The sequence below is a fragment of the Eschscholzia californica genome, unplaced genomic scaffold (assembly GCF_041429995.1).
Source record: "Eschscholzia californica isolate CP2 unplaced genomic scaffold, dmEscCali1.0.p SCAF_4, whole genome shotgun sequence".
NCBI lineage: Eukaryota > Viridiplantae > Streptophyta > Magnoliopsida > Ranunculales > Papaveraceae > Eschscholzia > Eschscholzia californica.
Genome location: NW_028238461.1, coordinates 8,796,179 through 8,823,635, shown reverse-complemented (window position 1 = coordinate 8,823,635; position 27,457 = coordinate 8,796,179). Strand labels below are relative to the sequence as shown.

General features: G+C 36.7%; 4 protein-coding genes and 1 long non-coding RNA gene across 8 annotated transcripts; 3 read left to right on the top strand and 2 right to left on the bottom strand.

Moving 5' to 3' along the window:
- Nucleotides 1-1,016: 1,016 nt before the first annotated feature.
- BAM4 (beta-amylase 4) lies at nucleotides 1,017-5,964 on the bottom strand. 3 transcript variants are annotated; one of them, XM_086638327.1, is made up of 10 exons: nucleotides 5,253-5,964; nucleotides 4,736-4,840; nucleotides 4,230-4,479; nucleotides 3,420-3,640; nucleotides 3,268-3,345; nucleotides 3,032-3,191; nucleotides 2,211-2,464; nucleotides 1,813-1,882; nucleotides 1,557-1,625; nucleotides 1,017-1,368 (listed from the first exon to the last, which is right to left on the bottom strand). In XM_086638327.1, the coding sequence occupies exons 1-10, from the start codon at nucleotides 5,441-5,443 to the stop codon at nucleotides 1,216-1,218; spliced, it is 1,551 nt and encodes a 516-aa protein (XP_086494453.1). In that variant the 5' UTR covers nucleotides 5,444-5,964; the 3' UTR covers nucleotides 1,017-1,215. The 3 variants fall into 3 exon arrangements, with proteins under 3 accessions (XP_086494453.1, XP_086494452.1, XP_086494454.1); XM_086638326.1 differs by having other exon boundaries at nucleotides 4,736-4,861; nucleotides 5,253-5,813; XM_086638328.1 differs by having other exon boundaries at nucleotides 4,736-4,982; nucleotides 5,023-5,704.
- A 1,897-nt stretch (nucleotides 5,965-7,861) lies between these two features.
- LOC147542342 (uncharacterized) lies at nucleotides 7,862-10,321 on the top strand. Its single transcript, XR_015223886.1, has 3 exons — nucleotides 7,862-8,240; nucleotides 8,385-8,459; nucleotides 9,908-10,321. It is a non-coding gene; the product is annotated as an uncharacterized LOC147542342 (long non-coding RNA).
- Nucleotides 10,322-11,817: 1,496 nt separating this feature from the next.
- On the top strand, nucleotides 11,818-13,239 carry LOC147542341 (Pollen Ole e 1 allergen and extensin family protein). The gene is made up of 2 exons (XM_086638323.1): nucleotides 11,818-12,469; nucleotides 12,650-13,239. The coding sequence occupies exons 1-2, from the start codon at nucleotides 12,226-12,228 to the stop codon at nucleotides 13,009-13,011; spliced, it is 606 nt and encodes a 201-aa protein (XP_086494449.1). The 5' UTR covers nucleotides 11,818-12,225; the 3' UTR covers nucleotides 13,012-13,239.
- Nucleotides 13,206-14,307, bottom strand: MTACP3 (mitochondrial acyl carrier protein 3). 2 transcript variants are annotated; one of them, XM_086638325.1, is made up of 3 exons: nucleotides 14,217-14,307; nucleotides 13,699-13,907; nucleotides 13,206-13,530 (listed from the first exon to the last, which is right to left on the bottom strand). In XM_086638325.1, exons 2-3 carry the CDS (start codon nucleotides 13,894-13,896, stop codon nucleotides 13,342-13,344), a joined length of 387 nt encoding a protein of 128 aa, XP_086494451.1. In that variant the 5' UTR covers nucleotides 13,897-13,907; nucleotides 14,217-14,307; the 3' UTR covers nucleotides 13,206-13,341. The 2 variants fall into 2 exon arrangements, with proteins under 2 accessions (XP_086494451.1, XP_086494450.1); XM_086638324.1 differs by having other exon boundaries at nucleotides 14,029-14,234.
- A 6,494-nt stretch (nucleotides 14,308-20,801) lies between these two features.
- Nucleotides 20,802-27,005, top strand: PHYC (phytochrome C). Its single transcript, XM_086638322.1, has 6 exons — nucleotides 20,802-20,893; nucleotides 21,015-21,060; nucleotides 21,584-23,668; nucleotides 23,947-24,763; nucleotides 25,900-26,196; nucleotides 26,524-27,005. The coding sequence occupies exons 3-6, from the start codon at nucleotides 21,622-21,624 to the stop codon at nucleotides 26,723-26,725; spliced, it is 3,363 nt and encodes a 1,120-aa protein (XP_086494448.1). The 5' UTR covers nucleotides 20,802-20,893; nucleotides 21,015-21,060; nucleotides 21,584-21,621; the 3' UTR covers nucleotides 26,726-27,005.
- Nucleotides 27,006-27,457: the final 452 nt, after the last annotated feature.

The following is a 27,457-nucleotide window of genomic DNA, read 5'->3' as shown; positions in this document are numbered from 1 at the left end:
GCAAAAAATACCTCAATGACTTGAACATAAGAGCGTCTTCCTTGTTTTATGCAGGCTCCATCCCACTTGAATTTCATCAAGAGTTTGAGAAGAATTTGTCATCTGACCATTAATCTTTATCATCAAGACGATAATCGAGAAAACCAATTTTCGACATCATCAGTTTGGCGCTACTGAAAGGGGATACTTCAGCAACCTCCTAACACTCGTTATCTCCAATTCAACATTTCACTCCCACGAATTCAAGCATGTTCAAATCAACTTTGAATCAACTATCTTTTCTAATGTAGATTTAGCATCAGCAATGGCTCAGCTAAACACAAGAACAGAGGTTGTTTGATCTAATTTTTATGAAATATTCCCATAAGTCTTCAATAATTGATCAAATAATTGTTTAATAAAATCTCCCATAAGTCTTGCATGATCTTGATCTAACTTTTCGTAATAATTGTTGAATTAGTTACTTTGTTCAATTTGAGTCATGACAAGCAGTGCTCCACCAGGGGGTGAGAGAAGAAGGAGAAAGGAAACCGAAGAGACAAAGACAAAACCCATCGGCGAATGAAAGTTGGCCAATCTTCATCTTCAAATGCCGGCAAAGACACTGCTTAAGGCATTCGGGTCCTTTTTCTAGAGGACCTATAGACCGGACGCTTCTCATTAACTATAAGGAGCACATAGCTTATAGAATATTGTGACAGGACCGTTTGATTTTGAGATTTCACATCCACACATCTGGTGTGCAAGCTGTGGTCCTTCGCAACAAATTCGAGAGTTGACTTATTGCCCAAGTGGTGAGTGTGAATGAAACTTGATTATGGTCAAACCAAATTGACTTTGGTCAAAACAAATTGACGTTGGTCAAGTGAATGTGAGCTTGTCAGTCTATCTAAAATATCCCATTTTTGGGGGTGCATATGGATTAAAGGTGCCTATACCCATTCCAGGGTCGCCTGTAGAATTCTCCTGTATGGAACTGATAGCATAATTAGAGTGAAGGGGAACCCAATCAATCATGTTGAATCTTCCTATTTCCTTTCAGATTTGCCAAGGTTCCAAAATGAATACAAAAGTATATAGCTCTCTTTCTCTTTCTATCAATTACATCAACTTCTGTTTGTACCCTTTGTAAAAATGCAAGGGACAGAAAAATCACCCATTGTTCTTGGGAATATTCCAACACCGAAAAAAAAAATGAACAGGCTTATATGAGCTTTACAGTTCCGCGTTCATACTTCTCACAAAGCGCGTGAAATTGTTCCAGTTCTCAACCCTGAAGACCCTCTCATTCATCTGAAAGTAAGTAAATGACTTTATAGCTTCTCCATATGGATGGTAACAGTTTGCAAACATTTGTGCTAGTCCTTCCTGCAATACGAAATACCAGTAGAGAAAAAAAAATAACAACTGGAGTTGGTCGAAGGCATGATGAGCAATTGAACTTTTTTCTATCGTTCAAAAAACTATCAGACTTACTTTCTCTCTGAGTACCTCATCAAGAATACAATTTTAAATTTTATAGTTGAAATGATAATTGAAGCCATTACAAGTAATACCTTATCCAATCTTTGAGTAGAGTTCCGACCTGTCACCTCTATTATACGTTTCTTTGACACCTTCCATATCTGAATTTCAATCAAGATCGCGATAGAATCAGGCAAATACAAAGGGATTCAGCAGAAATAACATTTGCAGCTATTTGGGAATGACCCACTTAAAGGAACCTTTGGAGTCCAAAAAATAATAGAACCAAGTCAATACCCAAATTGAAACGAAGAATTGAGTTGTAACTTCATGAAATGGTTTCCTTACCTGTCTGATTAAGGACTCGGGGCTGCAAAAGTAGGTAGGTGACGTTTCACCGTCAAACATCTCTAGGCACCTTCATGCAAAATTTCAAACTCAGTGTGTATAGAGACGCAAATTCCAGTAAAATTTATAGCCATATGATGAACCTGATACTCACGTGGAATTCCTAGACTAATAACTCTTTTGGAAATGGTTCCTAGACTAACAGTTCTCATGTGATACTTTAACATGACTGGGAGTCTGGGATCACTGATTCACTCCAAGGATATACATATTTAACCTAATTTATCTTAATGGGGCATTGTGTCACTGATGCAAGGATAGTTAGATAAGTGTCTTTCATGTAATCAGCTTAATATTTAAGAAAATACAAAATAAAATTTTCAAGAAAGAAAGCTCACGAGATATGTAAAGCAGCTCGATGGCGGGATAACACCGAAGCCAGAGGCTCATACCCATCTCTCATAGAAGTGTTGTAGTAACCTGCTGTAAGTTCGGCAGGATGTGAATCTGTCTTGTACCACCAGTATATTACTGCAATTTTAGCAACTAATAAAACTGATTCCGATCCAGTATCCTGGTATTTCTTCAACATGTTTGCAGCCTTAGCCAGTATTACATCTGCATGACGCAGAAGTCTCCCACTGTACCACTCCTGGAAAGAGAGATATCATCTGTCACTTTTTTATTTAAACAACTTGATCCAAAGACACTTCGGCACAAATATTCCAATCTCCAAATTTACAGTATCTACGTAAACATATTTATAAAATTAATCACTTGAGATTTGGTCAACTCACTCATCTCCTTTTCCTTCATTCCTTTTTCCATAATCTTTCCATTCAATATATTTAACAAGGAAAAAGTTCATAGAGTGGATATTTCCTACCAAAGAATGGTTAAGGATCCAGTTTCGAGTTATTGTGAAAATAATTCCACTAATTAATATAACTTGTCATTATACAATGCCGAAGTGCAAATTTTCATTCTATAAAAACTTACGTATATACATACGTATAATTATCCCATTACAGTAAAGTTTTGATAGCATGCTTAACGAGAACAATTATAAAACATATCTATATTTAGTTCAACAGCAGGAACCGGGTTCTCAAAAAAGGGTTTGAAATATGATCGTGTCTGGATATATATCTTTACTTGTAAGTGTCCAGAAGGCTAATTTGTCAAAGATCAAGCAGAGTAATTTCAAAAAAGTACATACAAGAAAGAAGCGACCATAATCAGAAAGGAAGCTTTCCCCTCCATCTTCAAAGAAAGGAATCCCAGATGGAAGACTGTTGTAACTGCCCGCATTCTGTGGGCCTTTGCATCCCCACTCCGGCTTTCCCTCCTGCCATGCAGCCATTTCCAGGTCCTCCAACCTAAAAAAAGTGAGATTGTCAAAAATTAAAATGGCAACGTGATTCTCCAAACGTAAAAGATAGGGACTGGACTTACATGTACTTATCGTAACATTGAAATTCACCAATTCCCGGGAATCTCCACCTTCCATCATTTGAAGGATGAGCAGGGTACCTGCGACTAGACTCTATAAGATGATCGAAACAAGTTTCAAGGTGTGTAAATAGAAGTTTGATTTGAAGGAGTACCTCAGCTCTCCAGAAGGACCAAGACCAATGCTTATTTCTTCGATCACCCTCCCCATAAGGGGGTCAAACGTGTTCATGAAACTCAACATAAAGTCTTCATAGCATTGAAGGGCAGTACGACCAAAAAAGAGAGGAACTTCGTCTACACCTAATGTAAGATAATCATCATTTGAAAACCCATTTTGGTCTCGATAGTAAATATTCCTATTCAGGCGACCAACCTGAAAATATAAGCGGCATAAATCAATGGGCCTTTCAAATCTTAAAAGAGTGTAGTCAAACTCATAAGATATCGTACTATATCATAGTTGCATTCTTTGCATTGTAAACAAAAAATAAATAAACCAACAGTTCCAAAACTGCATGGGTTGACTGTCAATAGCACGGAAATATGCAAGTTCAGACACTCTTCTTACTGGAAAGAGCAATCTAACTAGCAGATCCAGTTGAGATGACTATGTCTTAGTACACCTAAATGGAACCAAAGAAAGATATAATGCTTACGTAATTCTTAAACATCAGAATAACAACACCATGCTGTTCATAACATATATCTGTGGAAGACAGCTAAATCCAGTGGCTGGAGGGGTGGCTTTTGTGGATTCAAATCCCATGACAGCCCCTTTATCAATCAATATCGACTCGATGTCCTTGTACCCCTAGGTGTTCCTAGAATGAACTATCTGATTTTCTATCCGGTCTCCATCCGGCTGATGGTGATGGGAGCCTCAAACAGCATTAAATGTACATAAATGAGAACAGGTTGTGTTAGATTATTTCAATAAAAAGAAAAGAAAAAAAATGTTTTACCTCCGTAATCCATAATGGGAGACTAATACCCCCTTTTGCATTAGATGACAATGGCACACTTGAGTGGAAAGACAAGGCAACGTGTAACTTCAATCCTGACTCAGATATAAGCTTGAACATCTCCTCATAAAGACACCAGTTATATTTAGAAGGCGATGAACGCTCTACAATTCCCCACCAAACCTCAACCGTAATTCCATGCACACCTGCCATCTTTAGAGCCCGTAGAGACGCAGTTATGGCTTTGACTCTGGAAAACAAATAAGAGAAAATAATAAGGAAATTAAAAGTCACTGTGAAGCAAATTCAACCTTGCAAGAATGAGCTAACCAAAAAACTCGTCCTTTCTAGACTTCTTGAAAGATTCGTTTTTTTTCTTTCTAACAACCACTTCATTTCTTGGTTCCACAATAGGATATGATTCAAATGAAAATGAATGATTGATGGGGACCTTTTAAATATCCTAACTTAACTAAACAATAAAATAATTTAACTAATTTACATACTTTCTGATCCTTGGGTTTCCTGACGCATCGACAATGAAAGTATCATCTGGCAACATCACAAAGATGGGAACCCTCTTTTGCTTGAAAGACTCCAATGGTTTGGACCTGGATTTCTCTTGGTGCATGCTGCAATTATTAATTTCCTCATTTTGATCCAAGTAAACAATAAACTTATATACCATATCAAGAATTCAAGATAATAAGTAAAGAAAATGAGACTACTCAAGGTCTAAACAACTAAAAGACCCTAATGGTTATCAGTCACAATATTTCCAATTTGAGTTCACACTGATTAACACTAGTAGTAGTTAATTTCATCTTCCCCAAATCCCTTTTTCTTTCCCCCAATCTGATAATGAGGACCTCATAAAGATACCCACAATTCATCATAAAAATCTCAAATTCTTCTTTCAAGAAATGGAAAAGATTGTCCAATCTAAAGAAATTTTCAACAAAAAGCTACATGCATCATAAAAATGATTCCATAATCAGATAGAAGTTGAGAGATGATACTGACCTAAAAACGCAACGATTGGGAGGAAGAGAGCCCCTAATATAGAAACCCTTTTTGATAAAAGAAACCTTTTTAACAGTTGGGGGATTTCTACTTGTCATAATTCCTTCACGAAAACCAAAGAAATTGGTGCTGATTCTACTTATCTCTAAACATTTGCAGCAGGTGAATAATCCACCTCCTCCCTCGGCCATTTTCGATCGAGCCCCCAAGTTTGATCAATCAATCGATCGATCTGAATAATCGAAGAAATCAAGAACCAGCAAGAACAATTGAGTTGTTGAAATGTAAATCTTTCCCTTTTAATTTTGACTCGAATTAGAGGCTTGAAAACACCATTGACGAACTAAAAGTGAAACCTTTTCGATCAAATGTCTGATTCAGTAACCCTTTTATAGTTTCCACGTAGCATACCTTTCTCTCTCTCTGTAGAAACTAAAATATCTAAAGAAGATGAGGCTGAATAGGTACTTTTAACTGTTTAATAAGGTAGTTGTGAACTACTAATACTTTAGGGATGAAAATCAACCGCTAAAGGAATATAATTCTAATTTCTTTTGTTGCAAATATAATTGTAATTTATACAAGACTTGGTCAGTCAGATTTAACTTCAATGAATTAAAGGAATACAATATTAGGGTAATTCTTCGTCACCACCTCCGAGGCCGACCCTCACCAACACTTCTACCTTCGACCGCCACCACTACCTTCGACTGCCATCACTACCTTTGACCGTCACCATTACCTCCACTACCACTCTGCTACCACCACATTTTCTTTCTCTCTCTTATTCGATGATCTGAAAAATGGTATCAGTTGACTGAGGTCAATAAGTCAAGAAAAGACCGAAAGCACGTGGGTCAATCCGCGTCAACTCAATCAATATTTTTCATAAGTTTTCCCTATTTCCGGATTATGGTCTGGGTAGCCAGCGAAACAGAGAAGTCGAATTTTAAAGAGGTTGATTGTTCAAGCCCAGAACTAGGGAGTCGGTACGATTGTCCTAGGCACCTTAAGCCATGTCCTGAATCAAATACAACCAGGTATACCTTGGGATTTACGAGAAGACTAGAAAGGTCCATGTAGGCAGGACCGAAAATATGTGGAGGTAGAAGCGTGTCTAACGCTTATCGACTTAATCCTAAATCTAATTAAAGATCCTAGTCGGAGAGGATCTTAAGTATAAAATCAATTTGGGCTTCAAGAGTCTTCCAAGGAGGAAATATCTCTTAAAAGATCTATCAACCCAGAAAAGATATGTATCAAGGCAGAGGAACTCCTAAATACCAAAGATATGGGATAACCTCAAAGGTGAAACCCTAATATGTTCTAACACGGTAGATCCCAACCGCCTCAATCGGGTCGCCTAAACAATAGTCGGCTAGAGTAGCCTAAAAAAGTAACCATATCACCTTAAACAAGGTACCAACTCTTCACTCAATACTCAATTCTTTAACTACAAGGACAATCTAACTGTCTTTAGCGTCAGAGAGGTTTCCGATCTCCTTACAAATTTCCCCCCAAGTTCAAAGGAATAGGAGTGGGATTCAATGAAGCAGATTCATCAATCACGGCAGGATCCAACGTTGCGGATTCACTCTTCTGACTCATACAAAATTGACAAATGTTGACATCAGCAAATTGGCAATAGGAGGATGACTCCAGCAAAAATCACTATCATTCAATTACTCGAATCTCAACTCGATTTCCAACGAAATTGCGTTCTACTTCACTTTCGAAAATTGTTTTTGGAACGATCACAATGTCGCTACGAGATGTACCTAACGAGAGGGAACACTAGTCGGTCCCCTAAGCAAAAAAGCTCAATCAGAGTGGAAATCGATACCCTCAAACTGGCAAAGGAGGACCCTGTGGGAAGGAATATCGTAGAACCCTCAAAGCTAGCAGAATCCAACCCTATCCCAGAAGTTGACAAGATTGCCGACATAACTATACCAATCCAAATTGGAGACACCCCTTCGGAAGTCACTTACGTCGGCAGTACGCTGACGGAGGAGGAGAAGACAAAGTTGAGCAAATTTCTTGAAAGAGCACCGCCACGCGCCTTCGATACTTATGAGGTACCAATGACCGGCACGACAGTTATCACCCACACGCTAAATATCAGGGAACATTACAGACCAGATAAGCAGAAGAAGAGGAACTTCGCGCCCAAGAAGCAAGAAGATATAGCAAGGCAAGTGGACAAACTATACAGGAGGCACATATTATGCTTAATATATATATCGGGGTATAACTACGGGCACAAATTTTTCTATAAATATGTTACGCGAGGTTATGACCACATGCTTTGGTCATTTGGAGATCTTCTAACAATAAAAATACAGTAAAGACAAAAAATATCAAGAAGAACACCAATGAAGATTTGATTGTGTTGTTTGAAGAGATATCTATTATATTAAAACAGCTCAGTCAGTTATCCAGGGGATAAGTCTGACCGTCCATTCTTTATGTAGATTTTACATCTGACGATCGAAAACATCTCAAAATTTATCCATTTTAAATGTTTGAGTAATTAGATACCCTATTCTAGGCTAAATTAGTCATTTACCCAACAAATCCTCCTACTTTTTCTCTCTTCTTCCCGAGTCAATATCGTGTCTCTCTCTCCCTCTACACGACTATTACTTCCACTTTCTCTCAACAGTTTTGGCAACTCCTTAAATTCAGTTTTGCTTTTTATCCATCCACCTCCATCTAAATCTGATTCAATATCCATCAACGCCTCCATCCAAATTTGCTCTCTCTAGCTCCATCCACATCTGATTTCAGTTACTAATTTCTATATTGTAGGAAGCCAGTTCTGTGATATGTTTCTTCTCCGTCTCTCTCTGTTATCTACCTTTCTGAAACTAAATTTTCTATTTTGATATTGTGGAAAGGCAGTTCTGTGACATACTTCTTCTTCTCCCATCTCTTTCTATTATCTACAGGTCTGAAACTCAATTTTCTTTGAGATCATAACCCAAAGTAAGTAGCAAAGTTTTTTTTTATCCTCTCAGAAACAACTAAGTTGTTTGAAAATCATAAACTGGAATCTAAAGAAAATTAATCAGAAGTTGTTCTAAACTAACAACTTGGATACTTACTTTTTTGTGTGGGTTGTTATTGCAGGGAGGTATTTGAAGAAATGCTTGAAGTTTTGTGGAATTTTGCTCAGAAAGTGTTTGAAGAAATGCTTCACTAAGTGTGAGTAATTAGATACCCTACTTCAACTTGGTCTCTATCTTCTTTTCCTGTTTTGAGTTTCATTGTCATTTTTGGACACTTAGTCTGTTTATCAAAATTTCTGATTATTTTTTTTCTTCAATTATATCTCTTATCCCATTGGTTTTAATTAGGAAATCCCTGTTTAACACTTATGGTGTGTTTGGTTGCAGGATTCCTAACTAGGATTCCTATCAAAAGTGGAATTTGGTAGGAATCATGAATCCTTGGTCTGTTTGGCTACCAAGAATCCTAGGACTCTTGAATCCTAAGGATTCCTAATTCCAAATTTTGTATTGGACCAAAATCCCACCCTACCCCCTAGGATTTGCTAGGATTTTGGATTAATGAACCTAAATTTCAAACTAAAAATCAACAAAAAAATATTTCCTTCTACAAAATCATTATTTTTTTTCAAAATCATTGTTTTTTTCAAAAATCATATTTTTTCTAAAGACGTTTAAAAATACTCAAATAATAATAAATCATAGGATTCTTAGTTGCCAAACAAGCCAAAAAATATTGCTTGGATTCATGAATCCGTGGAATCATGAATCCCAAGGACTCATGAATCCGTGGATTCATGATTCCGCCATCCAAACACACCATTAGTCAGTTCTCTTCAAAAGCCTCTTCAAAGTCTATGTTAAACATCTTCGCTGATTTAATGTTTGGTGATTTAATGTGTAACATCTTTGCTCTCCCTAAAATTAGTTTATCAACACACTTCTTTGACTGTAAATTCTCAACATCTTTGGTGATTTAATGTTAAACAGGGAAGACGTTGTTCGTGGTTTTGCTAGGAACGTAGCAGTGAATTTTTTTTGATGTTATCCCGAGGGAGCAAAAGGGACAAAATCACACGATTTTGCTAGGAACTTAGAATCTATGTTTCTTCTGTGTCTTCTAATTTTCCCTCAATATAATGGACATTGAATGTTAATTTAAATCTTTTTGCATTGAAATTCATTTTCCATCCATTGTATTTCAATTGTCTTCTTTTTGTTTGTAGATAGTATTTTCTCTTATCTTCTGTCTCCCTCCTCCTTATCAAGCTTTTTATTGATGTGTAGGTATCATTCTAATTAGATGTAGAAGTGTGTTGATAAATTTGATTCTTTTTACTTCAACGTACGTTTTAGTTATCACAAAACAGTAATGAATATGGTTTTCTTTATTTCTTAGGAAAAGCTTTGTTTTGTTCAGTTTTGGATTATCACAAATCTGTCAAGTAGCGGTATAAACTGTGAAAATGAGTTGAAGTTGGTTATTGTCATATGTTAATATTGTGGTTGTTAGTGTTATCTCTTTGGCTAATGCTAGGTGTTTAAAGAAATCAGTAATTGACTGACTTGGTTAATGTTATTTTGATTATTTTAGTTCAACTTTTGTGTTATTTGATGGTTATTTAATGGTCTTTTGAATTGCAGGCAGGTATTTTTTTGTGGTCTACTTCCTCTTCTTCCCTATTCCTTCCACTTTCATCTTTTGATTTAGAGTAAAATTCTTCTTCTCCTGTTAACTTTTCTTCTTCTTCTCCGCCTCATTTGATTTGATTTTGATGGTCTTTTGAATGGCAGGAAAGTATTAGTAGAAATACTTGAAGTTTTGGGGTCTACTTCTTCTCCTGTTCCTTCCATTTTAAATCAAGTTGGTCTTCTTCAATGCTGTCTAAAGTAGTGAAAATTTTCCAAATAGTGTGTAAATGATGTAATAGCATGTGATGGTAATGGACAGAGTCCAAAGGTATCCAAATAGTTGGGATCTGTTGAAAGATCTCTGCTTTCAGGTTTGTAAGGTTTATCTTATGATTTTGAGGCGTTCGATTGAGTTTTTTTTTTTTTTTTTTTCTGTTTCTTTTGTATTAGTGGTTAGTTGAAATCTGCTTAAAAATCTTTGCTTTCATGTTTGTAAAGTCTAATGGTGAAATATTTTGTGTAAATTATGTGTATTCTTGATATCATGTTTATATTTTGGCCGAGAAGTCTAAATATCTATGTAGTTTTAATCACTGGTACGCGTAACAATGATACATTTTCGATTATGGGCCACTTAAATACTACTATACCATGGACTGTTTCAACAAATGCGTGAACTCTTGCCTTTTTGGTGGTTTTTGAAACATAAACTTCATCATTTAGACCATTTACGAGGATTGTTTTAGTTGAATTTTGCTACTGTGTCCATAGAGTTGAAGTTTTGAGGTGACATTTTTTTTGTGGTTGGTAGGTATAACTTTAGTTCTCCCTTTGTTGTGGTTGGTAGGTAAAACTTTTATTCTTTTTACGGTTAAATACTTGAAAACTACATTTCCACCGTGAAATACATGAAAACTAGGTTCCCACCGCGCCCTACGGGCGCGGTAGATCCCTTTTGGCTAACGCCGTTGTGGTTGATTACGTTTCCATTTTACGAGTAAAGTGCTTTCGAGCATTCTCCGACTTTGCGTGTATCGTGGGATCTATGATCACGCCGTTGACATCACATTGGGTCGAGCTTGCCCAAGAATTGCATCCACAGTGATGCCATTTTCACACAATGTGGGGTCACGCGAGTACCTGTCATCCGAAATCATGTACTGATTTCGAATGAAATCACGTACTGATTTCGGATGACAGGTAAACGCATGACACCAAAAGGTGTGAAAATGGCATCACTGTGCATGCACTTCTTGGGCAAGCTCGACCCAATGTGATGTCAACGGCGTGATCATAGATCCCACGATACACGCAAAGTCGGAGAATGCTCGAAAGCACTTTACTCGTAAAATGGAAACGTAATCAACCACAACGGCGTTAGCCAAAAGGGATCTACCGCGCCCGTAGGGCGCGGTGGGAACCTAGTAAGATAAAAAAAAGAGAACTGTTCAAAACTTTAAATTTGAAGTTTTAAGTTGTTTGTAGAGAGAGAAAGATGAGATAGATCTTGCGAAAATTCGTAAGAAGTGGGTAGTTATTATAATTTTTTGAAACTGTAACATCTAAAAACTCTCTAAAAGGAAGGCCAAGATTTACCCTAAATGATTCAACGGCTATATTTATTTTTGCAAGTTATGACATGGCAAAGTCTAAAGTAGATTATCAAATTCATCTGCCAATAAGCTATGGGCATTATCAAACCAGATTTCTTGTCAGTTTTAAGAAAGTCACAGAACGTTTAGTTTGCAAATTTGGATTTGTTAGGTGGAGGAAGGTTGGAAAATAGAGGACATTATGTGCTTCAAAGATTCATGAAGAGTGTAAGGTTTTCTTGTTTAACTTTAAGGAAAGGTTTAGTAGGCAACCAACCATAGCTAGGTAACCCTTCCCAACTTTAAAAGAGAAAAAAATAGAAAAACAATAAGTCAGTCACGGAATTACTCTTGATTTAGATTTCAAATTGTTTTTATATGCGAACTTTCTATAAGTCCGATCGATTCAGATATGTTTGCCTTGATCGATTCAGATATGTTTGCCTTCAGAGTCCATTGTCTCAAATAACCTCAATAGTCAGTGTCTATTGTGTTCTAACTAAAACACTGCCAGACTCGTATGATTCAAAATTCAGTCAAGTCAGACCGGAACGAATAACAAACCCCTACTCAGACTTGAATGAAAACTACAAATTCAGAACTCAAAAGTCAAGGTTAAAGATGCAAATTAGGTAAGGTTTTCAGGCTTTGTATGCTATAAAAGAACAAAACCAAACTTCAAATCCCTGCATTCTTCTTCGAAACTATACATACAAGTATAAGAAAAACATAGGGAAAATGAATAACTCTTCCGCCATCATCATGTTTTTTTCTTTGGCACTCTTCTTGTTTGTTGAAGTTTCAAGGACTGTGGCAATGGAGGATGGATTATTCGAACTATCGGGAGATGAGATGGAGATGGTGCAAATGGCAGGATATGGTCAAGAAAAGCTCTCATCTGTCTTGGTAAGTGGTACTGTTGTTTGCAATGCCTGTTGGGATGGAAGAACTCTTCGTCAACTTGGTACACGGCCAGTCTCAGGTTCGTAAACTAATTTAGGACCTTTGCCAATTTCCCGTAAAACTTATTATAACTGCAACATTTCCAACGTAACAACCAACCAACCATCATCTAATTGTCTTTGATATTCCTAAATTGTCATGATTTTGCCTTTTTAGTTCAATAGATTGCTTATACAAGATTTATTGTTAAATTTTGTAGATGCAAAAGTGACTATAATTTGTAAAACTGATATGAAAAGAAGCAAACACCAAATTAAAGCTGAAGGAATCACCGATGAATATGGAGATTTTATCGTTGATCTTCCTTCCCACCTCCATGCAAATCCAAACTTAGAAAAGGTTTGTACAGTCAGTGTTATCAAGCTTCCGAAAAACTCACCATGTCATCATAATTCTGCAAGAAAACCAAAAGAAATCAAATTATCGTCATTTGGAAATGGCATTCGCCTGTACACTGCTGGAATTATAACATTCAAACAGCCTTCTAAACCATGGAGAATCTGCAAATTCAAAAGACGATATAGTGAGAGAAAATTCTCAACAGGTGAAGCTTCAGTTTAGGAGAAGAATGGAAACCTACCCATGTCAAATGTCGTCAATACAAACAGCATCCCTGTTTGCTATATGTAGGAGAGAACCCACAAACTATGTCAGATGTGTGTGTGTGTGTGTGTGTATATATATGTGTGTGCGTGTGTGTGTATGTGAATGTTCAATGTTCTCGCATCTGGAGACTGGAGTTATGTAAAAACAGATACAGTTAACAATATACTTTAATATTGATCACAATAGTATAACATGAAACTGGATCAGTCAAAATTACAACGGAAAATTATCAAAACAAAGATAAAGTTTTCTTGGCGAATAAACCGTTGTAATAATCTAATCGACTCAATTTTCTTTGTTTTTGCGCTCAACTTCAGTCTCTAAGTACTTTGCTACGTCTGCGCAACAAGTAAGCTTATCAGCTACTTCCTCAGGGATCTCAACCGAAAATTCTTGCTCGAAAGCCATAACAAGCTCCACCCTGTCTAAGCTGTCAAGACTCAAATCCTTTTGGAAATCGGATGTTTCAGTAACCTGTTCAAAGCGGAATAGCAAATATCATTAATTAAATTCATCTTTTTATATTGCAAGCACCCTAGTAATTCTGATAAAACCAAAGGTAGAAACGTAAAAGAGTTAAAGTGTTTAACCAATAAAGAAATTAAATAAGATTCGCGATAGAAAGATAAATCGATTGGTTACCATGGATGAATCTATCCTATTGAACTTCTTTACTAGTCCGATCACTCGATCCATTAGCTTATCGGAGTCGTTACTCGCGGATGCACACATGGGTCTTGTAAATCTGTTAGCAACATCTACATTTTCCATAGACAACCATTGCTTCCCGGAGTTTGCAACTCTTACATACCTCAATATCGAGTTTTTAATGTTTAGCATTTTCAAACAAGCTGCAATTTCACAAAATTCATGTCAAGTAGGGCCACATAAAAATCCTGTTTACAATGTTAAATCAGTTTCATTCATTCAAATCATGCTTTTCTTCACTATATTTAGGGTTTTGTTTCCTACCCACAATTCGGTTCATCAACTTTATCCTTATAACACCGCAGATGAACAGAATCCATACAAAAACAGAAAATTCTAATCTAACATTTCTGAAACGAAACTAAAGATAAAGTGAACTAATTAACAGAGATATAAAAGGATTCAGGGGAATAAATAAGTAATGATAAGTGAGAAGCAAAAAATAGATGAACCTGAAAGTGCAAGAAAGTTCTTCAAAACCCTAAAACGGATAGAACCGAAAGGTAGTTCAGTAATTCGGCTCGTGAGGAGGACCAGGTGTAAGTTGTAACTAATAGGGGTGGGATTTTGGTCCAGAAATCCGGAATCCGCCCACGACCGCCCGAGTCCGAAGCGTCTGTGACCGTCCGTTGCCCGAATCGGTCCGTACCCGCCCGACCGAAAGTGCTTAAGCGGACGGAAGCGGGCATAGTTCCTTACTCGGTGGTCCGACCGAATCCGCCCGCTTATATTGTTCGTCCGACCGAATCCGTCCATATACGTTCGTTTATCCTACCCGTTATACCCGCCCGCCTATATGATTGATTTTAAGCCTTTAGACTTGTAGGGTTAGCTACAACCTTAGATTTCAAGAGTAAAAATATATAACCCTAGAAATCACTTTTCTTAATCTTATTTTCACCTCTCTACTTCTCTAGTCTCTCTCTCCTCCAAAATCTCAATATCTCATCAGTAACCCTTGAACCCACAATACACCGCAAAACTCACAATGCACCGATCGTAATCCATGTGAAGAAGAATAGAACCGATCATAATCCATGAAAAATCTCAATGATTATCTTTTAATTTTGTATTCATGTACTTTTTGGAATTGTAAAGTGAGAGTTTCGAAAGTTGTATTTAGTTACTAAACAATTTTAATTTCGGATAATTTTTTTTTATTTGTTCATTAGTAACCGGTGCCAGACCGACCGATACCCGGTTTGCCCGACTATCAAAACGGTCACGGACGGGCACTTTGTTAGAGAAAAATCCGAAATGCCCGCCCGTTTTGTCCGGATGTCCGACTGGACACTTAAGACTTATGCCCGTTCTGCCCGGACTGGTTGACTTAGTGTCCATTTTCCGCCCGTCCGAACCGATTCCCACTTACTAATGGGAGGTTTCTGTGGGAAATTATTGGAAAGTTTGGTCAAATCTCAAATGCCCGTGGTTAGAGCAACTCCAATGTGCATGCCCCAGCCCAGACGTTGGGTGCTCCAACCCGGGAGCCCCGGGGTTGGGCTCTCGGGTGGGGCTGGGAGCCCCTCAGCCCGGGCTCCCAAATGGTCTGCAAACCCATGCCCCCAAGGAGACCGCACGAACCACAAAAGGTCGTTTGAACAATGAGTTCGAGCCGGATTACTCGGCTCCTAAAATCAGATTCTAATAGTCGGGACACGGGTAAGTGCTTCTACCTAAATCCAGGTCCAAAAAACCCATTTAAAAGAAGCTCGAAACCGCCCAATAGATTACCATGGTGGACATGAAAGGTGGGGATGCTTTGGGGAACATCTCTTTTGTTAGGGGCACACACACATTGTTTAATTGATCCGATTGACTTAGCAAGTAAATCTAATTTTGAATTTCAAATAATTGCTTGCTTAGTTGGTTGTATCTACTCCGAAAACTTAGAGGTCACAAACTCGATTATTTATTGATTTTGTGTTAATAGAACTAAGTGTCCGTCGCATTCTGCAGTCGCGACAGATTGGCAATAATACCCGTATGGCCACTTTTTCCGTTATTTTTAACTTTCCGTTATTCTCTCTCCTCCATCTCATTTTCTCCCTCTGCCACATCATTTTAGCACGCCACATCATCGTCTTCACCAATAGGGTTCGTCGGCCGACCAAATTTCCGGTCGGCGACCTTCAGTTTTTTTTTCTCTCACTTCTCTCTCTCTCAAAAATGTTTTTTTTTAATTCTCTCCTCTCTCTCTCTAAACTCCGGCGAAGGGGGTTTTCCTTCGCCGGAGTTTAGAGAGAGAGAGGAGAGAATTAAGAAAGAAAAAAAATTTAGAGAGAGAAAAAAAAATTTAAGGTCGTCGGCCGGAAATTTGGCCGGCCGGCGACCCCTACCAGTGAAGACGATGGCATGCTGAAATGATGTGGCAGAGAGAGAAAATGAGATGGAGGAGAGAGAGAGTAACGGAAAGTTAAAGATAACAGAAAAATGTGATCATACGGGATTTATTGCTAAAGTTAGGGACTAGGCAGGAAGCTGGTCACAAAGTTAGGGGCTATTTGGGAAATAACCCTTAAATTTAAACTCTTAAAAATATACTTTTGAAGATGGAAAAAGAGAGAAAGTAAGCATCTCTCAATATACAAAATCTTCTCAAATCTATGGTATTATAAGAGTTCCCATTCCTGAATCAGCAGAGGGAGGGAGAGAAAGTCACCCAATTATCTAAAAAAACAAATAAATGTACAAATGACATACTGAATGAGTAATAAAGATGATGCCGAAGTATAAAATTAAAACAATTGAAGAGAGATTTGAGAAAAAATAAAGATGTTAAGGGTGAAGAAATAGAGTGACTAGTTGTCCTCTAAATTACGTGGAGAGAAATAAGGAAAGTGATATTAACCGACTGATGTAAATCGGTAATATCCCTATGATCGCAAAGAGATAAGATACATGGGGTAGTAGTTATTTTAGGATACCCTATCCTATTTTAGTATTTTTAAAAAATTAAGTATTGACATTACTATCCTTCTATTTTGATTCGATTTACATGAAGATGATTTAATATCAGCCGTTGGATGTAATCTTTATCAAACTCCCAGTAAAAATAGACGACCAGACTTATCCCTTGGATAACCGACTGAGTTGTGTTATTACTGTGTTAATTGAATATCAAAATAAGATGAAATAAATTGACATTAAGCCCCATAAAATGGGTCTGTTATTGGTTAAGTACTTTAATGGGTTCATTTCAAATCTCTTATCTTCTTCCTTTTCTCACCACCACTGTTGATGTCAAAATTTATCTTCTTAGAATCAGTCAAGGCATTGAGACTACTACATTGAATCTAGCTTTGCTCATCTCGATCTGGGAGGTAAACCTGCAAGGAACTGAGAAACCTCTCTGACGCTCAAAATAGTCAGATTGCCCTTGCAGCTGAAATATTGAGATTGAGTGAACCCGAATTTTTGGAGGTGTGACTTATTCGTCGATTTGGTTCATGCCTTCTTCAAGGCGATTTGATTACCTTTTTATAGGCTTCTTGTGACCGATTGTTCATAGCGGTGTTGATGAGGCGATGATGGTTTTCCCTAATATCGAAGCTTCGAGGTGTGAAATAAAACCTCAATCCGCGGTGGGACGATGCTAAGTAAGGACAAAATCCAACATGTGATTGATTTATGGTGTCAGTGCATAATCTAATGGTAGATCGAATTATGTGTCTTCGTCAATGTCAAAAGCTAGAACAATATATCGTACACATATACTTGAATTTGGATCTTACAAGTGAGAACAATATAACTTCTAAAATTTTGGAGAATCTATTATAATAAAACAAGGTTATAGAAAGATAAGCCTAACCGTCCGTTTATTAATAGGAATTTGATAAAGATTACATCCAACGGTTAATAAAAAATCTTCTACATGTAAATCGACTAAAAACAAAAAGACATAAGTGTCAATAATCAGTTACATACCCCAAAATAACTTTTTTTTTTTTTTGTTAAGATACCCCAAAATAACTACTCCTCTTATCTTTCATACAACCTGAGTTTTTATCCTTATTTCTTTCCCCTTAGACTTTTCATACACCATATGACAAACTATTTAGTTTTTATTATGTTTTTTCTTATTCTAGATAAAAAAAATTGACTAATCGTCTTCATTTTTTTTTTTGGTGCAAATCAGAATAAAATGCAATTTACCGGCGTTAACCAAGAACCGACTACTTACGTATAATGTTTTTTTTTTGAGAAACCGACCATGATCGACGTTCGTCGTTACAAGGCATTGATACATCATGAAGATGTGATAAACACGATAACCACTTAAGTTAACCTAATAACGAAAGAAGCTAAAAACCCAACAAATTATTTAGTACATTATTTATACCTCTAATAACAAATTGGGTCGGTGGGTATATAGACCAAAATAATGTTCAAAAAAGGTTTATGATCCAATCTTCTCAAAATATGGATATTTAGTCCTTTTACATTATGGACATAAAAACCCTCACTTTCTAAACACATTACCGTCTATGTCCCACGATCAAATTTGACGTGGAGATTTATTAGCAAAAATTGTGGAGATTTATTAGCAAAAAATATGGAGATTTATTAGGAAAAAAAAATGGATAGAAACAAATCATAATTTCTCTCTCCTCTAAACAGATTTGGAAAACAAATTTTCTCTTTCCTATTATCCGAATCAATCAGAAACAAAAATCCTAACCAAAACGAAACGTCATCACCACGGATATTTCCAAATCAATTTTCTCTCTCTTCTTTACAGATTTAGAAACCAAATCAATTTTCTCTTTCCTATTATCCGAATCAATCAGAAACAAAAATCCTAACCAAAACTACTGTAAAGTATGTATAATTTCTTCACAAGTTTTTTTTGCATGGTTATTTTTCATCATAAAGAAGATTGTTTCAACGTTATGGTGAGATTTTGGGTTGATTTTTATGGTTTTTTCTGTTGTGACATAGTTGTTCAAAGCTTCGTCATAAATCAATTTTTAGAGATCTGTTTGATAAATTATGTCAATTTCTGTCTGGTATAACTTAAACTACCGTAAAGTATGTATAATTTATTCACAAGTATCCGTGATTTACCACAGGATTTGGTAATTTTTGATAAATAACCAATGATAACAGCAAAAATTTAAAAGTTTTTAATTGATCAAACCTTGTAATTTCTGATAGTGGTCATTTATATGAAGGAATTTATATTGTATACTGATATACAATAAGTATGTTTTACAATGGGATTTAATGATGTACAACAAATTCTGATATACTAATGATAAAGTATAATTTTAAACGTTATATACCTAAACTATAAATACGATATTATGTATAATTTACAATAAATTATGCAAACTTTATGAAAAATAATGAGACATTTATCACAAATAATGAAATCATGTTTCCTTTCCATGTCTTTCAATATGAACATGGAATCGCATTTCAATGGTGCCCATCCATGCACTATCCATTTGCAATCTTCAACAGGACACACAGCAGTAACACGCTTAGAATCATTCTTTATGAATTTGAAATCATGCCCGGTGTTGATGCTATATTGCCTAAGAGCATATCGAAAAGCTTTTGCACCCCTAGGAAATAACTGTCCTAGTTCTGTAAATATCTTATCCCAACCATCTGATTTTAGTTTGATTTTCTTATTTTGATTTGATGATTCTGCCTGGAACTCCATCTGTGATAACAAAGTGAGATAGATTAATTCAAATAAATTATATATACAAGTATATTATTTGCAGTAAATTATATGAACATTTGAATAAATTACATGTACTTTACAAAAAAGTACACAGGATTTACATATGTAAATCAAAGATGTTATAATAATGAAACGAGAACTGTTTTGATATTAAATCATACATAATGTTCCATAAATTACGTATGATTTACACAAAATAATATAATGTTAATGTTATTCGTGAAAAATTTGCAGAACCAGAACATATATCATGTTCTCAATTTGATATATATCGCAGGGAAAAGTTTATATAATTTACGTTACATTATAGTAATTTATTCTAAAGTATATATAATGTTAATTCTGTTACGGGTAACCGTGTGACAGAATCACGTTTCATCAATCTGTACGAAAAAAAATCAGATCTGGAGAAAATTTGAATATCATACTTTGCATAAACTCCAAATCTATTGATAACTGATATGACGATTGATTGAAAACAATAAGTAAACTCGATTTGTAAGATTTAGAAATGAAGTATTAATCTCATGAAGATCGTGATCATTAATACAAACTTTAGAGAGAGAAAGACAATAATAACTTTCTTGATCTGAAACAAATCATCAAATAAGAAAATAGTTTACCTGATTAACAATTAAGATGATGATTTTGAATAGCTCTAATGATAATGAAACAAGTTAATGGAAGATTTTCAATCGAAACATAATCAGAAAACATAAAATTTGGTTTGAGTTTTACCTGAACTTAGAAACTCAGATTTCTGTTTTAATGGAGGATAGTTTCAGAAGATGAAGATGTAGAGAGAGAGAGAGAAAGATAGGACGAGAAGGATTCGGTTACAAAGTTTTTTGTTTTAATGGAGGATAGTTTCAGAAGATGAAGATGTAGAGAGAGAGAGAGAGAGAGAGAAAGATAGGAAGAGAAGGTTTCAGTTACAAATTTAAGGAAGATAAAGATTTCTTTCTTCCTTTAGAGTCGGTAATTGGAGAGAGAAACGGGGAGATAAAATAGGAAAACGAATATTGGTTGATTTGAGCTTAAATTAGATTTTATATATATGGAAGGTTAGTTTAGGTATTATAAATTATTTGGTATTCTAGGGATTTGTGTTTTCTCTCTAGATGACACCAAATGGACTAGATATCCATTTGTATTATTTTTTTGGTTTTGAAACCCTTTATAGGATTAGAGAGGACTAAAAGTCCTATTAGGGCCCGTTTTTTGGATTATAAGCCCAAAAATTCTAACAAATTCAACAACCATTGATTGCACTTCCTCTCGTAACCTCGACTTTAAGAAATCAAAATTTTTATTAAAACTATCAAGTATCAACCACTTACCCAAGTAAGTATTGACTCTACCTACGTATAATTGAAAGTAGAAACATAATTGACTGGCGACTCAGAGTTCACGTGCTCATAGGAAACTAAAATGGTCCAGACTCCACCGTCTCTCTTGCTTACTGATTCACTCTTCCTTCTCTCTGTTTTTATTTTTACGGATTTTGAGTTATCCCAAGTAATTGAAGTATCTCCTTTTTTTTCTTTTGTTAAAGGAAGAAATGGAAGTATTAAGTCGTTGAAAATTACTGCAAAATCAAGGTAAGTTTATTCAATTATTACCCTTTTCTTCCTGGATTAATCACCACTAGTTATTAACTTCAATTTTGGGTTTTAAGTGAAAAGGAAGATTACCCACTTCAGATAAGTCAATAGGAGAATCCAAGTCTCTATCTAACTTTGTTTTTCACTTCCTTTTTGGGGTCTCATAGATAATCCATTCATGGAAAGCTGGTATCTCCTTTTCTAAGCTTTCTATGAGTTATTCTCTCAAAATGATCATCTTTTTTGTATAATAAAAATGGTGGGTTTTGCTTTTATGATTCCCTTGGTCCAGTGGGATTCTTTATGTTCATGATGAGTTGATAATTTTGGTTTATACTGTTCAATTCTTAAGAGAGATACTTCAATTTTATATGAGAAACTCAAGTTTCCCCCTTTTCAGGTTATTGTTTTTGTTTGGGTTGTTTTAATATTCTATTTTAGGTTGAATTCTATATTAGATAAGAAGAATTGTTGTTTTAGGTTGAAGTTTGTATTTGGATTTATTATTATGTATCATCAGGAAATTATTAGGTAGAAGTTCTGGAAAAGGAATGAAAGATGTCTTCTAGATCTAATAGACCTACTAGTTCAAGGAGTGGCTCTGCTCAATCAAGACATACTGCCCGTGTCGTTGCTCAGACGAGTGCAGATGCAAAACTACATACAGATTATGAAGAGTCAGAAAGACTCTTCAATTATTCATCGTCGATTGACTTAAATATATCAAGTGGTGATAGCAATATTCCATCTTCCACTGTATCGGCTTACCTCCAAAAGATGCAGAGAAGCAAGCTCATCCAACCATTTGGTTGTCTAATTGTTGTGGAAGAACAAAATCTCACTATTCTTGCCTATAGTGAGAATGCTCCTGAGATGTTAGACTTAACTCCACATGCCGTTCCAAATATCGAACAGAAAGAAGCTCTCACAATTGGAACTGATTGTAAAACACTTTTCCGATCTTCGAGTGCAGCAGCCCTGCAGAAGGCCACTAATTTCGCTGATGTGAATCTCCTAAATCCAATACTAGTACACTGTAAAAGTTCAGGTAAGCCCTTTTATGCTATTATGCATCGGACTAGTGTTGGCTTTGTTATAGATTTAGAGCCCGTGAATCCTGCTGATGTGCCAGTAAATGCAGCTGGGGCATTAAAATCTTATAAGCTTGCATCCAAATCCATCTCTAGGTTACAATCTTTGCCCAGTGGAAATGTCTCGCTTTTGTGTGATGTATTGGCTCGGGAAGTTAGTGATCTGACAGGTTATGATAGAGTTATGGTATATAAATTTCACGAAGATGAACATGGGGAAGTAGTTTCTGAGTGCAAGAACTCAGATTTGGAACCTTATCTTGGTTTGCACTACCCAGCTACCGATATACCACAAGCTTCAAGATTCCTTTTCCTGAAAAACAAGGTTAGGATGATTTGTGACTGTTCTGCTCCTCCTGTTAAAGTAGTCGAGGACAATAAATCAACTCAGCCAGTGAGTCTCTGTGCGTCTACGCTTAGAGCTCCTCATGGATGTCACGTACAATATATGGAAAATATGGGTTCTATTGCATCTCTTGTGATGTCTGTCACTATCAATGATGATGGCGACGATGATGAAATGGATACCGAGAAGGCAAAAGGAAGAAAGCTGTGGGGGTTGGTAGTTTGCCACCACACAAGTCCGAGGTTTGTTCCGTTTCCGTTAAGATATGCTTGCGAGTTCTTGGTTCAAGTCTTCAGTATACAACTTAATAAGGAAGTAGAGTTGGCAGTTCAATTGAGGGAGAAGCATATCTTGCGAACACAAACTCTTCTTTGTGATATGCTCCTTAGGGATGCTCCTGTAGGAATTGTTACTCAATCACCTAACATAATGGACCTTGTTAAGTGTGATGGTGCAGCACTATTTTACAAGAACAAATTTTGGTTACTTGGGATAACTCCAACAGAAGCACAAATAAGAGATATTGCCAGATGGCTTCTTGAGTTCCATAATGGAACTACAGGTTTAAGTACAGATAGTTTAATGGAAGCTGGCTACCCATGTTCTTCGGCTCTAGCCGAAGAAGTTTGTGGAATGGCCGCCATCCATATCACTTCAAAGGACTTCCTCTTTTGGTTCCGATCCCAAACTGCTAAAGAATTCAAGTGGGGTGGTGCAAAGCATGACCCTATGGATAAAGATGATACAAGAAAGATGAATCCTCGATCTTCGTTTAACGCCTTCTTGGAGGTGGTTAAGTGGCGGAGTCTACCATGGGAGGATGTTGAAATGGACGCTATTCACTCGCTACAGTTGATTTTGCGAGAATCACTGCAAAATGAGATTGAGAATGATGTTAGGGCAATTGTGACTGCACCAGTGGTTGATGAAAGGGTCCAAGGTATGGATGAACTTTGTACTGTCACAAATGAGATGGTTCGCCTTATTGAGACCGCCTCAGTCCCCATTTTGGCTGTTGATACTTTTGGTAACATAAATGGGTGGAACACCAAAGCAGAAGAGTTAACTGGACTTTGTGTGCAGCAAGCAATTGGAAAGCCATTAAGTCATCTGGTTGAGAACGATTCTGCTGAAGTTGTCATGAACATGCTCAACTTGTCTTTACAAGGTGAAAGTTCACTTCACCCTTTGCCTTTAACTTCATTAATGTTATCAAAGCTCTTTTATAAAGACTCAAGACCAAAACAATTTCTAATGTACCCAAGTTCTATTTTGAACACTATTTGGTGGTTATGTACCCAAGTTCTGTTTTGGTGTTGGCTTGGCTCGTGGTGGAACTATGGATTAGTTTGAGGTTTGTCCAGTTGAATTTAGCACAAAGATGGTGCGATTTCTCGTCATTTTAACACTGTATCTGCTCAAATCGTATTGTTTTTTATATGACAGGCAAGGAAGAGCGAAACATCCAAATCAAACTCAAAACATTTGGAGATCAGGAAAAAAATGGTCCTGTAATTTTGGTAGTGAATGCATGTTGTAGTAGGGATATGAAGGAACACATTGTAGGCATCTGCTTTGTTGGACAAGATGTAACTGGCCAGAAGATGATAATGGATAAATATACTCGTATGCGTAGCGATTATGCCACTATAGTACAGAACCCTTCTACACTTATCCCTCCAATATTCATAATAGATGAATCAGGATATTGTTCCGAGTGGAACAATTCCATACAAAAACTAACCGGTTTGACTAGAGAAAAAGCCATTGGTAAAATACTTGTAGGGGAGGTATTTGGTCTTCAAAATGTCGGTTGTCGGGTAAAAGACCAAGACACGATAACCAAACTCAGGATATTACTGAATGCCGTAATTTCAGGCCAAGATGGCGACAAATTGTTGTTTGGGTTTTTTGATAGTAAGGGTAAGTATGTGAATTCATTACTATCTGCAAGTAAGAGGATGAATGCAGATGATAAGATCACCGGGGTTCTTTGCTTTTTGCACGTGGCGAATACAGAACTTCAACATGCTTTGCAGCTTCAGAATATGGCAGAATACGCTTCAATGAACAGTCTTAGGGAATTGGCTTATGTTCGACAGGAAATCAGAAGCCCACTTCATGGAATCATGTTTACCCGCAGTTTGATGGAAACTTCCGAATTGACAGAAGAGCAGAATCAACTTTTGAGAAAGAGCACTCTGTGTCAGGAACAATTGGTTAGGATATTGGATGATGTTGATTTAGAGAGCATCGAGGAAAGGTACAAACTACTTACGAGACTACTTGCTTACATACTTTTATTCGATATGTGTTCTTATAGTTCTTGCTAGATAATCTTTTGGTATGATTGAAACTAATTTATTGCTCTAGTATTGTTTAGAAACTCATATTTTTGGTTGAACTTCATGCTACATTTAGGATTATGTCGTCATTTGGAAGGCGTAGGTCTCAAAACCTTGTAGCGTTTAAAAATTTGCCATTATTTTGTGGAAACAAGTTATTGGTCCATGTATTTCTTAACTCAAAATCATGTTATGTACTACTCATCCATCGTGTATCATATCTCGCTTCTTTCATTGTAGATATCAACATATCAATGACTCTAACAGTTCAAACACGACAAATTGGGAGATCAGACAAACTGCTTCTCCCTCAGATTTTCTTTTTATGTACTTTAGTTTATAGTAAGGGGTACAAGTGTTTTATGCTTCACGATAAATGTAATAGCAAAAACAAAGAAGCCTACTGTTGTGGTTGCAGTGGCTTAGGTTGTGTCTTTTTCCAACTTCAGATCTGAATCTGACCCCGTGTCTGAATTAATTCGAGTCAGATTTCAAAACATTTGCTTATTACCTGATTTGTGTGTCTGACTCGTCTGAGTGGCTGTATGCGGTTGATTTTTGGTCCATTTGCGTCAGACATATAATAAGTTTCAACAAAGAGCTTGCTAAAATGATCTCTAATGACCATCATGCCCATGATAAAAGCAAGTCTGACTGAGGCAACTCAGATACAGACAAGTCAGACTGAGACAACTCCGATTCAAACAAGTCAGACTGAACCGACTCAGATTCAGACAAGTTAGACTTGGAAGAGTCAGATTCAGACAGTCAAACTAAGACGATTCTAATTCTGATAACTCAGACTCGGGCATCAGATTCAGACAACCTAGAACTCAAGCGAGTCAGATTTAGACAACAAAAAAACAAACACCATGGAGAACCCATACCTGACAAGCGGTTTATATTTGCAATAAAAATGAGTGTGCAATAACCTTAGATTTTATTCATCCCGATGATTTCTATGTTACCTTTCCATAAAAGTTGTGGTTATATGCATGCTAGTTGTCTCAAAACTTGGGCTTATGATTTCTAATATGGCTCGACTCCGTTGCAGCTATTTGGAGATGAACATCATCGAATTCAATCTCGGAGATTCCCTGGAGGCAGTTATAATTCAAGGGGAGCCTCTTTGTCGGGAGCGACAGGTGCAGCTAATCCGTGATCTACCTGAAGAAATATTCTCCATGTGTTTGTATGGTGACAACTTGAGACTTCAGCAAATCCTATCTAACTTCTTCACAAATGCAATCATGTTCACTCCATTGTCAAGAGACGCGTCGATTTATTTCAGAGTCATTCCAAGGAAGGAACGTATAGGGGCTGGAATACACATCATCCATCTTGAATTCCGGTACTAATCCCATCTTTCAGTTATGTTGTCTGTTTGTAGTTACGCCCGTCTGTACGGAGAAGGTGCAAAATTATGTATCAGATATGCCATACATCCATGTCGAAAGTCAACTGATAGGATTTACCATCTGGGGACACCTCTAGTTGCAAGCATAAAATAGTACAAAACCTCCGATGGCATCACCTTAGTTTCGTTCTTTTTAGGCAACATGAGATTGACATAAGCGCATGCATCAGCATGGTATATTGGTATTACGGAAATATGTTTATGTTTTTTCCGTTTGTAAAAAAAATATATTAAATATGATTTGGGTGTTTATGTCGGCAGGATTGCCCACTCAGCACCAGGAATTCCTGAGGCTTTGATTCAAGAGATGTTCAACCACAGCCAGGGCGTGTCAAGGGAAGGTCTAGGATTGTACATTAGTCAGAAGCTTCTCAAGATCATGAAAGGAAGTGTGAAGTATCTAAGAGAGGCCAATGCGTCATCTTTCATCATTTTCCTTGAGTTTCCCTTGGCTCGGCAGTGATTTCAGGTGATTTAAACAGTAATAACATAACCGAGAAGTAATCTGCAGCGACCCTCATCAGATTGTACTATGGCATCAGAGAAGGAGAATAAGATGACGTCTGGGAAAAGATCGGCGAGCCTTTAAAATAACTCAAGGTGAAACCACGCTTTGACGTGAGGTGTTTTTGTGTTGTTTGACATGGGAATGTAGGTATTCTCCTAACATAACTAAACACAGTGAGTTTATGGAACTTGGTAATTATAATAAGTTCGGTGAAGTGTGAAGGCCTTATTTCTCATGTGCATGTTGATACTCGATTTCATTATTTTCTCTTATATGAGCATACCTTATCAATCTCAAGTCATGTACTCGGCAATCTCTTCTGTTTTCTCGCTGAGGGCATACATTTGCTTCCGGAATAGGGTTGTGATTATAGTATGTGTTATGACGAAGAACAATCAACTAATAAAAGTAAGTAAAGAAAGTAAACAATTACAGACAGGCAACCAGGGATTTACGTAGTTCGGTTATTATATTTACTCAACAGCGAACAATAGAGCGATGATTTCCATTATGATCGAAATACAAGTTACAAAGATACCTGTAGGGTTTCAGTTAATATAGCTCACTGAAAATCCTAATCCCACCGCCTCACTACCTCTCATTCTAATTTCGAAATATACATGGACATCCCTTATATTGATAACCGCCCTAGCAGAAGTCCTGTCTCGTAAACCATCAACACAGATC

Bases quoted from the DNA above. Each gene is read 5' to 3' on its own strand.
- BAM4 (XM_086638326.1), bottom strand. From the start codon at position 5,443: ATGGCCGAGGGAGGAGGTGGATTATTCACCTGCTGCAAATGTTTAGAG. The intron at 2,465-3,031 runs GTATGTACTTTT...CTCTCTTTCCAG, and splicing joins ATTATGGTCGCTTCTTTCTT to GAGTGGTACAGTGGGAGACT. The intron at 1,883-2,210 runs GTGAGCTTTCTT...TTTTGCATGAAG, and splicing joins CGAGCTGCTTTACATATCTC to GTGCCTAGAGATGTTTGACG.
- LOC147542341 (XM_086638323.1), top strand. From the start codon at position 12,226: ATGAATAACTCTTCCGCCATCATCATGTTTTTTTCTTTGGCACTCTTC. The intron at 12,470-12,649 runs GTTCGTAAACTA...TAAATTTTGTAG, and splicing joins TGGTACACGGCCAGTCTCAG to ATGCAAAAGTGACTATAATT.
- MTACP3 (XM_086638324.1), bottom strand. The intron at 13,531-13,698 runs GTAACCAATCGA...CGCTTTGAACAG, and splicing joins ATAGGATAGATTCATCCATG to GTTACTGAAACATCCGATTT.
- PHYC (XM_086638322.1), top strand. From the start codon at position 21,622: ATGTCTTCTAGATCTAATAGACCTACTAGTTCAAGGAGTGGCTCTGCT. The intron at 23,669-23,946 runs GTGAAAGTTCAC...TTTATATGACAG, and splicing joins GCTCAACTTGTCTTTACAAG to GCAAGGAAGAGCGAAACATC. The intron at 26,197-26,523 runs GTACTAATCCCA...TTATGTCGGCAG, and splicing joins ATCATCCATCTTGAATTCCG to GATTGCCCACTCAGCACCAG.